General features: G+C 69.4%; 2 protein-coding genes across 3 annotated transcripts in view; both read right to left on the reverse strand.

Annotated features, from left to right (window-relative positions):
* The window catches only part of GATAD2B (GATA zinc finger domain containing 2B), a 42267-nt gene extending 38830 nt beyond the window's left edge, over positions 1-3437 (reverse strand). The window contains 1 exon segment of the mRNA XM_040618587.1: positions 3313-3437. The gene's annotated coding sequence lies outside the window, so the exon portion shown is untranslated.
* An 884-nt stretch (positions 3438-4321) lies between these two features.
* DENND4B (DENN domain containing 4B) lies at positions 4322-14016 on the reverse strand. 2 transcript variants are annotated; one of them, XM_040618405.1, is made up of 27 exons: positions 13967-14016; positions 11358-11666; positions 11025-11277; positions 10866-10935; positions 10538-10707; positions 10213-10454; positions 10042-10108; positions 9901-9959; positions 9667-9811; positions 9400-9575; positions 9194-9294; positions 8903-9118; positions 8683-8828; positions 8466-8605; positions 8264-8387; positions 7940-8146; positions 7724-7852; positions 7492-7639; positions 6841-7406; positions 6647-6766; positions 6376-6551; positions 5702-5825; positions 5380-5613; positions 5185-5290; positions 4947-5112; positions 4807-4871; positions 4322-4713 (listed from the first exon to the last, which is right to left on the reverse strand). In XM_040618405.1, the coding sequence occupies exons 2-27, from the start codon at positions 11654-11656 to the stop codon at positions 4568-4570; spliced, it is 4395 nt and encodes a 1464-aa protein (XP_040474339.1). In that variant the 5' UTR covers positions 11657-11666; positions 13967-14016; the 3' UTR covers positions 4322-4567. The 2 variants fall into 2 exon arrangements, with proteins under 2 accessions (XP_040474339.1, XP_040474341.1); XM_040618407.1 differs by lacking the exons at positions 9194-9294; positions 13967-14016 and having other exon boundaries at positions 9400-9481; positions 11358-12036.
* Positions 14017-14059: the final 43 nt, after the last annotated feature.

Raw genomic sequence — 14059 nt, forward strand, 5'->3', positions numbered from 1 at the left:
GTAATATCAGAGGTTGTAAAAATAACAGGGACTTTTTTATCCCCCCGCCATCACATCCCTAGTTCTTGTTATTGCCCAAACGTTTGAAAAATTGGTGATTCTTACAGCTGAGTGGTGCAACAGGACTCCCGAGCTGGGACGAGCGGGGCTGCTCGCCAGACAAAGGCTCACCCCAGCTGGCTTCCAAAAAGGGCCGAGTTATCCCACGTGGAAGGGCTGCGGCCCCTTAACCCCCCTCTCCTGCAAGACCAGGGGTCGGTGAGCAGGTTGTTGTTGGGCGAGGAAGAAGAAAGCGCAGGGAATTGTCATTTACTGAGGAAATAATAATAAAAAAAAAGGGGGAAAAAAAATAAAAGGTTCGGTGATTGTTCTTCCTTAACTGCTGAAGGGACTAGCAAGTGATGAAAGCAGCGGAGTGAATGAATGGGGAAAGCTCCTCTCCTTTAAACCCCCCCTGCATCCCGCCAGCGGCCGATCACCAGCCCTGCGCTGCTTCCTCGGAAGAAAACATTGGCAGAAAAACCACTTTCAAGAGCATCTTAAGTTTAATTAACTCTGCCGAGTAGGTGCTGCTGCTCTCCCCCACCCAGAAAGATCTGAAGGGAGGCAGCGATCCCCTTGCTGCTCTGCCAGAGTGGCTGGGAACATGGCGGGGACCGGGATGCTCCGAGCGGGGACCGGGATGCTCCGAGCGGGGACCGTTAGCCGTCAGAAGAGGAAGCCAGGCCGCTCTCAGCACGGGCAAACCGCAGCGCTGCAAAGATGGATGCTCCCTGTCAGCTGCACGTCACATTCGGTTTCACGCAGCCTCGTGATCAGGAAAAGCGCCAAAGCGAAGGTTGCACCTCGCGCTGGAGATCTTAACGGCTCGGAAATCAGGTCGCCGGCCCCGGCACGGGTCTTTATGGCTGTTTCCCACTGCCGGGGCGATCGGCAGCTCCGATGATGCATCCAGGAGAACCAGGAATGCAACAAATTCCAGGCACGCTCCTAAATCCCGGGGAGGCAGGAGGGTCCCTAGGGCCCCCGATCCAAGGGGACCCCAACCCCATCTCGGAGCAGGTGCAAACGCGGTGAAGGTGCCATTTCAACCCGAGGGCACCGGGCCCGTCGCCGGCCACAGGATGCCCACAGGAGCTGGAATCACGGCTGCCCTCAGTGACAGGAGTACCTGGAGCCATTGACAACCCAGTGATGTGCCAGAGCAGGGCACCAGTGTGTCAGGGGGCTGGGGGGGGGGGGTGGGTCTCCCTGCACACCCTGACAGCACAAAGCCGGCCGGCCCTCGGCTCCCCGGCGAGAAGGCGTGCGTTCCTCTGCCGGTAGCCAACCTTCCAAACCACTGTCCTCTCGAACCGCTTGTTGTTGCAATCCTTCCCCAACCCCCACTGAAGAACACCGAGAAATAAAAAGAGTCAAAACCTCCCACACCTTCTTCCAGAAGGACGCCGTTCCCTGCGGGCTCGTACCCCCCCCCCTCCCCCCCCCAGCCTGTCAGCAGCCAAGGCAGGCTCAAAAAAAAAAAAAAAAAAAAAAAAAAACAACCCAAAACCCACCCAACCCTTTTCAGGGGTGATTTCAGCAAACAGAAGGCGAGGAAGGCAAAGGCAGCTAAAGCAAATCGATCCGATCGCATCCATATGCTGTCGCTCTTCCTCCTTGCTTCCAGCTACCCTCCGCGTGCCCAAACCTCCTCCTCCTCCCCCCCTCCCTGGCACTGCACCCCCCAGCATCGGAGAGACCCTCCTGGGTGCCGAGGGGAAGGCAAAGCACCTTTCAACGCCTCCAACACTCATCTTTCGGGAAATTGGGCAAAAGGGGAGAGGAAGCACATTGCCCAGCTTTCCAAACGCCAAGCCAGAGGGATGAAACGAGATTTTCACCCCCCCAGCCCCCAGGGTAAAAGGGGAGGGGGTGCGGGCAGGGCTGCCCACACGGAAGGAGGAGGGAGTTGCTGGACTCTCCTGCTCCATGGTAAGAGATGTGAAAGTTTTCCTGGCTGCCCCCCTCCTGGTTTTGCCGTGGGGAAGCAGCACCAAGAAATATGGGGGGGGGTTGGGGGGGGGAGCGAAGGAAGGAATCCCGCAGGGCAGAAAACCTGGTTTCCCAAGCAGCAGCAAAGCGAGGCAGGGACAATCACCCGCTCCCATCGCCTCCCTCCCCAGGGAAGAGGGAAACGCCGCGATGGCAACGCAGAAGGAAACGGGAATCGCAGAAGGAAACGGGAATCGCTCCCGAAATCCGGCAGAAGAGGAGGGAACAAAGAGGGTGTCCCCCCGGGTGATGGGGGGAGCAGCCAGCCCCAAGCCCCCCCCCCCCTCACCCTGCCATCGGGGGGGCCACTCCATCCGAGCATCACTCGCCAGCGCTCCCCACCCAGCAGTGGTACCCAACGCCGGGGTGGGGGGAGCAGACCCCGCTCCCCCCAGACCCTCCAGGTGATGGGGAGGCAGCCATCCCGCCCCGCCCTGGGGAGGGGGAGGCGGCTGCCCCCTCCCCGCCCCAGGGACCCCCCACGCACCCCAGGCCTGCAGCCAGGCAGCGCCCAGCCCCTGCTGCCCCACCGCCCCCCGGCCCAGGCGGCCCCACCCCGGCCCAGGCAGCCCCCCCCCGGGCAGGGACCGGCCCCCCCGGCCCCACAGAGCCAACACCCAGCACCCCGCTTCACCGCGGGGTATCCACGCCCATGCCCCAGGGCTGGGCCTGCCCCCCAAACCCTGGGCTTGACTGCAACCCCCCCTCCCCAAAATCCTCTGTAGCTCCCCACCCCCCTACACAGTCTGCACTGCCAACCCCAGAAGGGGGGGGCTCTGCCCCCCCAAACCCCTCTGAACCCCCAAACCCCTCTGAACCCCCAATCTCTGAGCTCTGCCCCACGCCCCCCAACCCCTGAGCTCTGCCCCCCCAAATCCCTGCTCTGCCCCCCTGCCCCCAAACCCCTCTGCTCTGCCCCCCCCAAACCCCTCTGAACCCCCAATCTCTGAGCTCTGCCCCACGCCCCCCAACCCCTGAGCTCTGCCCCCCCAAATCCCTGCTCTGCCCCCCTGCCCCCCAAACCCCTCTGCTCTACGCCCCCAATCTCCGAGCTCTGCCCCCCCGCCCCCCCCAACCCGCAGGCTCTACCTCCTGCCAGCAGAAGCCCCCAGGCCCCACGGGTGCTGCTCCCCAAATACAGCCCCCCCCCCCGCCCCCGCCTCAAAGCTCGAGCCCTGCCCCCACCCCTCCCCCGCCGGGCCGGGCCCTGCCCCGCCCCCCACCGGCACCCCTTCCCCCCGCGACCGTGCCCGGCCCCGCCGCCCCCGCAGCCCTCACCTGGCTCGGGGGGCGCGGCCCTTGGGGCCGGGGGCGCCGTTGGGGGGGGGCCCTGGGGCCGAGCCGGGGCCGGGCCGGGCCGGGCGGGCGGAGCAGACGCGGCGCCGCAGCCACCAGCCGCCGCGGAGCGCAGCCGGCACCACCACAAACAATGCCGCTGATTGGGCAGCGGCCCCGCCGCGCTCGCCCCGCCTCCCGACCCCAGCCGCGATGCCTATTGGCGCGGCGCTACGACGGACGCGAAGCCCCACCAATCGAATCCATTCGCTTCCACACCGAGCCCACCCCCCGCTTCTTAATGGTGGGTGGGGGCGAAGATTGGCGCGTTGTTCCACCAATGGAAAATCGCCCAGCTTCCCCGCGGGGCGCCTTTAATGGGTCCCCGAGCCTGGACATCCGGGTACCGCGGCGGCGCGCGGTGTCGGCGGGCAACCTCCCCCCCCCCCCCCCCCAACCCGCCTCCGCTCGCGGGGGAATTTGGGCCCGCAGCGGCCGCCGTAGCTGCCCCGCGCCCGGCCCACGTGGCGCCCGGTACCGGCCTGCACGTGGCCCAGTGCGACGCCACTGGGGGGGGGGGGGGGGGCGGGGCAGGTTCCGGTACCGGGCAAGGCCGCGCAGCCCCCGCCTCGGCCCCCCCTCCCACCCCCCGGCAGGGCCCTGGCGCCTCGGAGGCCTCGCAGCAGCCCCCAGGCCTTTGCCAGGCCCCAAGATGGCTGCCGCCCACCCCCCCCCGCCCCGAGTCCTGCGCCCCCCCCGGGGGGGTGCCCCCCTCCCCCCAAGAAGGCGCCCGGGGAGGCGGCAGGGAAAATACAGCAGCAGCTTTTATTTACAGACCCCTGGGGCAGGGGGCTCCTATTGCACAGTGCGAGGGGGGGGGCGCCCCCCAAACCCCCCCACCCCCATAACCCCCAACACCACCCCACCCCCAGGTGCAGGTATATGGGGGGCAGTGGTGGGGGATGGGGAGGGGGCGATACATAGAGCCCCCCCCCCAGCTGTCCCAGCACTCACCCAGCTGCTGGCACAAGCAAGGAGGGGGTGCTGAGGTGGGGGGAGGGGGGGGGCAATAAATAAATAAAAATATATTAACACTGACATATAAAACCCTTTGTGAGCCAGGGGCGATGCAGGGGCTTCCCCCCACACACAATCCAGGAACTGGGGAGCAGAGGGGCTGGCCTGGGACCCCCCCTCCTGGACTGGGGAGCAGAGGGGCTGGCCTGGGACCCCCCTCCCGTTCCTGGGGGGGGCACCTCTAGCACTCGAGCGTGGCCCCGAAGCTCTTGCGGCAGTCGATGGCTTTGGAGCTGGGGGGCTGCGCCCGCCGCCGCCGCAGCTCCTCCTTACCCAGGCTCCCAGCCAGCTTGTTGTAGGCCGACTTGTACTTCTTGTCAAAGGCAGCTGCGAGGAGGGGGGGACACAGACATACCAGCCATCAGCATTATAGGGGGGCCGCCCAGACCCCCCCCCAGCCGCTCCCCGAGAGCCCCATACCGATGTCCATGTGGTCCCTGCCCAGCGCCGCCAGCGTGAGGAAGAGGATTTCCCGGTAGATGCTCCTGGGGAGGCAGAGCAGTGAGAGGAGGGGATGGGGGGGCTGGTGGAGGGGGTCGTGGGGGGGGTCACAGCCCTACCTCTGCAGGTGCCGGGGTCCCCCGGGGGCTGCCAGTGTCTCGAGGAAGAGCGCGATGGCCTTGTGCACCTCGCTCAGCCCCACATGGCTCAGCACGGCCTCCAGGAAGGCCAGCGAGAAGGGGTGGCCGTGGGGCCGCCATGACCACAGCCGCGTGGGGACGTTACCTGCGGGATGGGGAGGGGTCAGTGCCACCCCACCACTCCGGTCCCCCCCCTCCCCACCGCCCCCCGACTCACTGTGAAGCCTCCAGAGGACGTAAAGCGGGGGGCAGCTGTCAGGGTCGGGGGTCAGGACGTCCCAGAGCAGCCGCACGCGCACGCAGGGGGAGTTGGGGGGCTGCGCCTGTGGGACAGCCAGGTGGGTACCGGGTTAGCGACCCCCCCACCCCACCCCGAGACCCTCCACCCCACCCCAGAGCCCTCCTGCCTTACCTGTGGGGCCGGGGCGACGTGCTGGGAGCCCAGGAGGAGGCGGGGGAGGTTACTGGGCAGCCCCAGGCGCTGGAAGTACCAGACGAGGTTCCAGTAGATGATGGGGTGGCTGTCCACCAGCTCCGGCTGCGCCAGGAACTCCCCGCCTTCGTTCTCCACCAAACTTTCCAGCTCTTTCCGCAGCACCAAGGGGCTCAAGTAGGCGAAAGCCACCCGCTCCAACCGTCGCGGCACCTGCGGGAGAAGGGGGACACACTCACCCCCCAGTTGGGACCCCCCACCCTCACGTGGGGCCCCCCCTTCTCCATGCCCGGCACCATACCGCCGCGTCGGGGCAGCCGTTGCAGAGCTCCGGCTCGGCCTCATCCAGCGCCAGGCAGCGGCGGCGGTCGCTGAGCACCGGTCCCTGCGCGGCCGGAGCAGGGAGGGAGCCGTCCTCAGCGGTGCTGCGCAGCAAAGGGGGGGTTATGGAAATGGGGGGGGGGCACCAGGCAGGATGCAGGATGTTGGGGATCTCCCCAGAGGATGGAAGGGGGGGGGGGTGTATGGTGGGTGAGGACACTGGGGTTCCCCCCAGAGGATGGGGGGCACCTGTAGGCAGCGGGTGGGGGGGGGGGGGGGTGAGGGACACTGGGGACACCAGGACAGATGCGGGAAATGGGCATTTTCCCCCAGAGGGTGGAAGGTAGGGGAACAGCAGTTGGCAGTAAGGAGGGACGTTGGGGACACCAGGGACACTGGAGAATATGTGGGACATTAGGTTTGTCCCCAGGGAGAGGACAGGGGACACCGGTGGGCAGCAAAGAGGGTAAATGGGGGCACTGGGGACACCTGGGGGGTGCAGGACACTGGGGTTTGTCCCCAGGGAGAAGACAGGGGACACTGGTGGGCAGTTGAAGAGGGGACCTGGGGGCACCAGGGAGGCTGGGGCACAGGAGGGTTGCTCGCGGGGGACACGGGGGGTGCGCAAGGTCCCAGCAGGCCAGGGGGTCCCACCTGGGGGGCAGCTGGAAGTCCTGGATCTCGATGCTGAGGAAGGGGACGAAGGAGCGGCCGCAGAAGGGGCAGGTGGTGTTGAGGTTGGAGTCGTCGGAGGTCCAGCCGGCCATCACCTCCTCGTCGTACACCAGCGCGCCGCAGCCCTGGCACCGCGAGCAGCTGGACAGCAGGACCTGGCCGCCACCGGCACCACCGTCAGCCCCGGCGGCGGCAACCGGGGCGGTGGCCACAGCAGGATGGAGACCCCCACCCCCCCACCCAGACTCACCTCCACGGCAGGCGGCTCCTGCCCGGTGGCCCCATCGGCCGGCGGCTCGGACTTGGGGACGCCGGCGCTGCCCACCGAGGTGTCGGACAGGTCCAGCTCGCTGCCCAGCGAGACGGAGCTCTGGGGGGACAGGCGGCGTCAGCGGCACGGCCGGGCCCAGGGGCAACCGCCGCGGCCGCAGAGAAGCCGGGTACCTCGGAGGCGGTGGATTCGGGGCGCTCCCGTGGGCGCAGCAGGCTCTCGGCGGGGCCGCGGCGCGGCAGGGGCTCCCCATCCCGCTGCTCGGACCCCCGGCGCGGGCAGGCGGCGTCGGCGGCGTCGCGGGTTCCGGCGGGGAGCTCGGTGCTGGCGGCTGGCCGGAGCGGGGGCCGCTTGCCGGGGGACAGCAGCTGCTGCAGTTTGGCAGCCAGCCCCCGCCGCGGCGTGCCCCCCACCGGCCCCCCGCTGCCCACCGGCCCCTCGTCCGCCCGGTCGCTCTCGTCCGTGGCAAAGCTGATGTCCGACAGGCTCCCGTCGGCCGAGCCAGGGGGACCCCGCAGCCGGGGAGGCAGCGGGTCCGGAGCTATGGGAAGAGGGGAGGGGCGGGTGGCTGGGGGCTCCCCCAGCCCCCCCCGGCCCCCCTCGCTGTGGGTGTTGCTGGGGAAGCTGAGGCTGCCGCTCTTCACCAGCCGGGGGGCCGGGGGGGCGTCCCGCAGGCTGCGCCCAGCCCAGGTGGTCTGTCGCTGCAGGCTGGGACGGGGCGCTGGGGGGGCTCGGCCGCCTGCGGGAGGGAGGGAGGGGGCTGTCAGCAGGGTCACAGCGGCCTCCTTGCCCCCCCCCCCCCGCACCCCCCCATCCCCACCCACCTGGGGGGGCGGCGGTGGCGGCGGCCCGGCGTTCCCGCTGCCGCAGGGGTTGCCGAAACTGGGCGGCCCCCAGCACCACGTTGCGGAGCTTGGCCCAGCGCAGGCGCCCACTCTGGGTGCCCGCCGGCCACTTGCTCTCCAGCACCGCCTGCGACGGGGGGGGGGCACGACACGGTGAGGGGCCGGTGGGGACCCCTCTGACACCCCCCCCCCCACGTGTGCTCCCCATCACCTTGTTGTAGTAGCCGTAGGTGATGGTGTTGGGCACGATGCCGGCGCGTTTCATCTCCAGCAGCACCCGCACCGACAGCACCGGCTCCCCGTACTGCCCGCAGAGCTGCATCAGGATGCGGTAGCAGACCTAGGGGGGGGCAGCCGCCATCAATCAGGGGTGGCCGGGGTCCCCCCACCCACCCTAGGCAGCCCCCCTGCCCCGAACGCCACCTACCTCATCCGGGAGCACCACTTTGTGAGCTTCCATCTTGCGCAGGACCTCGTAGGCCAGCTGGAGCGCCCGCAGCTTGGCGGGGGCGGCGCGGACGTGGGTGGGCAGGTAGAGGAACCAGAGCCCGTAGCAATGCCCCAGCAGGCACTTGGCCCACATGTCGGGCACCGACGAGTACTTCTGGGCCACGCGCTGGGCCACCTTCATCTCCTGGGGACGAGGGGAGGAAGAGGAGGGAGCTGGGATGGGCAGCCGGCGTCCCGCGCCCCTCACCATCCTCCCCCCGCTGAGGCCCGGCCAACTCGTCACAGCGTTGGCCTCGCTCACCTGCTTGGTCCTGCGCGGGGCTGGGCTGCTGGGGGCACTGCTCCTGGCCTGGCACAGCTGGGCCACCAGCGGGTCCCGGGGGGGCTCCAGCAGCTCGGGGCGGAGCGTGGGGAACCCATCGTAACTGGGGGGGACGAGCAGAGGCTGAGTTGGGGGGACCCGGGGAGCAGCGGGGCTGGGGGGGTGATGGGGGGTGTCTCACCGGTATCGTGCCGGCAGCTCGGTGCCATCAGGACCCGCCGGCTGCTCGGGGGGGGTGATGAAGACGGTGTGTTCGCCACCCCGCGGGTCGTCCAGCTCCATCAGGGGGGTGTCCTCCGGCTTCTCCAGCTCCGCCTGCACCTGGGGAGGGGGCACAGGGTGTCACTGGGGGTGGGGGGGGACACATAGGCACGCAACGCGGAGCTGGTGGGACCCACCTTATCCACACAGGTGTCGAAAAACTCGAGGCAGGGGTCTCGGTCGCTGGCGAAGGAGCAGTCCTCGATGAACTGGGTGAAGAGCTGGGTGCGCAGCAGCTGCCCGTAGAACCGGTGGTACGCCCGCTCCCGCGACTTGAGGAACCCTGAGGGGACAGGGCAGGGGGGGTTCGATCCAGCCCAACCCCCCAGCCCCCACCCCCATTTCCCCAGCACCCACCCTGCAGGGCGAAGAGGCTGCCGGCGTCGCGGCCGGCCGGGGCGGGCGCGGGGGCGATGGGGCGCAGGAAGGAGCGGTAGCCGCGCAGGGCGCAGGCCATGAAGCGCAGGAAAGCCGCTCGCGCCTCCAGCTCCAGCTGCGCCCGCCGGCCCCGCGCCGCCTCCGCATCGCTCAGCAGCAGCTCCAGCGACGCCTCCTCCCCCGGCCCGCTGTACACTGCGAAACAAGGGGGGGAAGGTTAGGGGTGGGGGGCGTAGGTGGCTCCGGGCCCCCCCCCGGACCCCCACTCACTCTCATCCAGCTGCTGGGAGAGGCTGTGCAGCGAGGCCAGCAGCACCTTGCAGGGCCGGCGCGGCAGGGAGCGGGGGGACAGCAGTTTGCGCTCCTCGCTCCTGCGGGGGGACAGAGGGACGAGGGGAGGGTGGCCCTGAACCCCCCCGCGTCCCTCTGGGCTGAAACCCCCCTCCCTACAGCCAAAACCTGGGGGGGTCACTCACTGGAAGATGGTGTTGGTGTCCAGGTCGACGAAGATGACGTCCCTGGGGGGCTCGTAGAGGTCGAAGTAGCTGGAGTGGATGCCTACAATGAAGGGCACGGGGGCACACAGCACGTCAGCCAGCGCCAGCGGGCACAGCGGGATGTAGGGGCACTGCCAGCGCAGGGGGAAGATCATCTGGGGACAGGACAAGGGCCGTCAGTGCCGCGGGCCAGGGGTCCCCAGCGCCGCGGCGCGTCCCCCGCGGCGTCCCCTCCCCGGCACTCACCGCCACCAGGGCTTCGCCCACGCTGGTCAGGACGTCGGGGCGCAGGGAGTGGATGAGCAGCTTCTGCTCGGTCAGCACGGCCACCAGCAGTGCCACCGCGTTGTCAGGGCCCAGGTTCTGCAGCAGCGTCAGGAAGCTGGCGCCGCTGCGGGGGGAGGGACGTCACTCAGCTGCCCTACGTGCCCCCCATCCCGGAGCCGGACCCCCTACCCAGCACCCCACAGCCATCCCTACCTGAGCGGCAGCGGGGAGGACACGGGGCGGCACAGCAGCAGGTTGTCATACGGGGACATCTGGGGGGACAGGGGGACAGGGTGGGCTGGGGGGAGCCAGCACGGGGACGGCGAGGGGAGGGGGACACACACAGTGACTCACCTGGACCAGGATGCGCGGCCGCTGCGGGGACGGGAAGGGGACGTTGTGCATGAAGTGCGAGATGTGCCTGCAGGCAGAGGGGCCCGTCGGCGGGGGGGAGGCAACGGGGGCCACCCCCTTGTCCCCCGTGTCCCCACACACACACGAAAGTCCCCCCCGCCCGGCGCTCACGTCTCAAGGGGCAGCACGTGGGGCCCCGAGATGGAGTAGCGGTAGATAAACATGAGGAACTTGCGGAAGACGTCGAAGAAGGGCCAGTGGGAGAGGACGCAGATGCTCTTGCGGGTCTGCAGCGAGCGGCCGGCCACGGGCCGTCGGTCCACCACGCTCAGCAGCCCCAGGCGCAGGCTCTGCTTCTCCGACAGCCGCTCCCGGGGGAACGCCTCGTGGAACTGGATGGCCGCCCCGTACACCTGCGTGGGACGGGCCATCAGATCAGGATCGATCCCCCAACCCCAGCCCCCTCCCCTCCGCCGGCCCCAGGCCCCCGTCCTGCCTTGTCGCCCGAGGCACCGGTCAGCACGAAGGTGGAGAAGACGGGCAGCGGGTACTTGGTGTCGGCCGGCCAGCTCTCGATGGTGGCCCCCATGGGCAAGCAGAAGACGGGCACGGATTCGGGCAGGGGGAAGGACTCGCTGTCCTGCTCGGGATAACGCCCCAGCAGGCCTGGACGGACGGACAGACAGAGGGATGAGCCTCACCTTGTCATCTCCCCCCTCCAGCGGAGGACAGGGAGGGAGGGAGCGGCTGGGTGGGCACCCAGCAGCCTGCCAAGTGACCCCACGGTGGGTTGGCCCCCCCATAATCACCACGGGAGACCCTACCGGCTTCGTAGACCAGCGTGTTGGCCTTGGCCATGGCAATCTTGTAGCACAGGAACAGGGCAGGGCCCCACTGGAAGGAGAGGGGGGGGGGTCAGCGTGGGCCGGACGGCAGCGGGGGCATCCCAGCAGCGGCCAGAGTGGGGGAAGTTTGGCACCCACCATGCTGGTGTTGAGGTTCTTGTCCACCCGGCAGAAGGTGTGCGGGGTGCTCTCGCCCTTGCTGGGCATGACGAGGCAGATGTCGGTGACCCCCAGCGTGTTGTGGCCGTGGGGCTCGGCCGCCCGCCGGTACGTCAGGAAGGTGCGTTGGTGTCCCGGCCCCCCCGAATTGAGGTTGGCTGAACGGCTGTAGGGCGTCGTGTCCAGGATCTTATAGCCCGGCTTCGGGCGGTCCTTGCCCTCGTAGTGCACCCTGGGTGGAGAGGAGGGGGTGAGGGGGACCCCCAGGGAGCTCGTGCGCGTCCCCCCACAGCCCCGGTCCCCAGGACTCACCCCAGCTCGATGAGGGGGGGCTTGTCGCGACCCCGCTTGTAGCATATGAACATCTGGGGGTTGTTGAGCAGCCCGGCGTTGAGGTCGACGGGGTGGCCGGAGGTGGTGGTCTCGATGCAGGTGAAGCCGTGGGGCACCTCCTCGCCCTGCGAGCGGATGATGACGGCCACGTCGGTGATGGGCTCGCTGGGGCGCGCCGGGCGGTGCTGCTGGCTCTCCTCCTCCAGCGGCCGCGACGTGTCGGTCAGGCCAGCCACCACGAAGTAGTCCACCAGCTGCGGGGGCTTCTCGTCCGACATGGCTCAGCATCTAGGGAGGGACACAGCAGGATGGGTGACACCCCAACCCTGCCCCACAGCCGGCCCCGGAGCCCCACAGAGCAGGGAAAGCTCCTTCACCCGGGCAGGCTGGCAGCGTGGGGTGCCCCACGGCGGAGCGGGCGGCTGTGGGGCACGGCGGAGCTGACGGGGCGAAAGCGCCAGAGACGGGAAGGGAGGAGGCTTCCGGTCACGCCGTGTGGCACAGGGCGATGCAATGGGGACCCCCACAGCTGGGGGGGGGGGGGCAGCACCCCACCCCGAGCACAGCGGCTGCAGAAGGACACCCCTGGGGGCAGCACCCCTGAGACAGGACCCCCACCGCACAGCGCGGGGGGTGGCTGCGCCCCCCAAGCAGGCAATCAGGCCCCCTCCCCCGCCACGCACCCCCTCCCTCTCCCCAGCACCCCCAGCTTGCCCGGGCGCCACAGGGGGGGTCCGCGGAGGCCGCCGGAGCTGCACGGAGCGGGCTGGAAAGGGGAAGGAAGCGGACGACAAGGCCACAAACACCCACGTCACACCCCCGCGGCCGTCACCCCCTCCACGGGGCACCGGGGCGCAACACCAGCTCTGCCCCAGTCACACCGGGGCTGGGGGGGGAAGGGAACCAGTCCCAACCCCAGACACAGACCCCCCGCAGCGTCACGGCGGTGGCCCCATAACCCCAGAAGAAGCCCCCTGAGCCGGGGGGACGCGCTCCGCTGGGGCCATGCCAGCATCTCCCGTGTCCGGAAGAGACAGGCCCACAGCGGCGGCTGGAGCGTGACCCCATCCCCCCCGAGACCCCCAGCCTGGAGCCCCGGGACCCCGGCCCCACAGGTGACCACCAAAGGGTATTTTTAGCCCAGCACCACGTGACGATGGCCAAGCCGCGGAGATGTAGCCCCAGCTCCCAGTTTAGCTTCCTGCCACCCGCCTCAGGTGGGGAGAAACCAGGGGGGGGTCCCCAAAGCTGCCCCGTGCCCCACCCCAGCACCTCCCTTCTCTCAAAGGTCCTCCCAGCCGGGCCCCCACAGTGGGGCACCCCACTGGGAGCCAGCAGGACACGGCGGCGGCCTGGCTGACGGACCCCCCCCAGTGACCCCCAGCGTGGGCAGCCCCACAGCGGGGTCCCGTGGGGGAGGCAGGACTTGACCCCCAGCTGCCCCACCACGGGGCTGCCCATGGGGAAGCGGTGACTGCGGGTGGGCAGCAATCCGTGCCCCCACCCCACTCCTTGGGCAGGCTATGGGGCGAGCCTGCCCCATGGCAGTGCCCCAAAGGCAGGGGAGCGCCGGGGGTCCCCAGGCAGCAGCACGTCGCCAGCAGCCCCTGCCCCATGGTGCCTGGGGACCCTGGCCTGCCACGTGCCCCCTGCCCCATGGCTCGCTGCACCCCACGGGCCCGGCAGGGCTCCAGCATCCCCCACCCTGCATCTCAGGCTGGAAACCTGGGTAGGGCGGCAGCAAATGTCAGCCTGGCCACAGAGCCCCCCCCCAGCCCCTACAGGCGGCCCTATACGCTTCACAGCCAGCCCTACACACACCCGCAGCCAGCCCTCAATACCCCACAGCTGGCTCTAGACACCCTGTATACATTCCTGGCCCCACAGGCCCTACAGCCAGCCCAGGACCTATAGCCACCCCACAGGCTCTACAGCCAGCCCAGGCCCTATAGCCAATCTCACAGGCCCTATAGCCACCCCACAGGCCCTATACCCAGCCCAGGCCCTACAGCCAAGTCCACAGACCCTACAGCTGGTCCCACAGGCCCTATTGCCACCCCACAGGCCCTACAGCCAGCCCAGGCCCTATAGCCAATCCCACAGGCCCTACAGCCAGCCCCACAGGCCTTATACTCGGCCCTGGCCCTACAGCCAAGTCCACAGACCCTACAGTCGGCCCCACAGGCCCTATAGCCGCCCCACAGGCCCTATAGGCAGCCCAGGCCCTATACTCAGCCCCACAGGCCCTACAGGCGGCCCAAGCCCTATAGCCAACCCCATAGACCCTACAGCCAACCCCACAGGCCGAATAGCTGGCCCCACAGACCCTATAGCCAGCCCCACAGGCCCTACAGGCGGCCCAGGCCCTACACCCGGCCCCACAGGCCCAGGGCCAGTCCCACAGGCCCTACACCCGGCCCCACACCCGGCCCCACAGGCCCTATAGGCGGCCCGGGCCCTATAGCCGGCCCCACAGGCCCTACAGCCGGCCCAGGCCCTGCAGCCGGCCCCCCCGGCCGCACAGCCGGCCCCACGGGCCCTGCAGCCAGGCAGCCCCCCCGGGCCCCCCCGGCCGCCCCCGCCGGTACCTGCGGGCCGGGCCGGGCCGGGCCGCGCCGCTGGGCTCCGCTGGGCCGCTACCGCCCGCCCGGCCCCGCCGCCGCCCACAGCGGCCCCTGGCG

This window comes from Falco naumanni, chromosome 20 (genome assembly GCF_017639655.2).
Source record: "Falco naumanni isolate bFalNau1 chromosome 20, bFalNau1.pat, whole genome shotgun sequence".
Lineage (NCBI taxonomy): Eukaryota > Metazoa > Chordata > Aves > Falconiformes > Falconidae > Falco > Falco naumanni.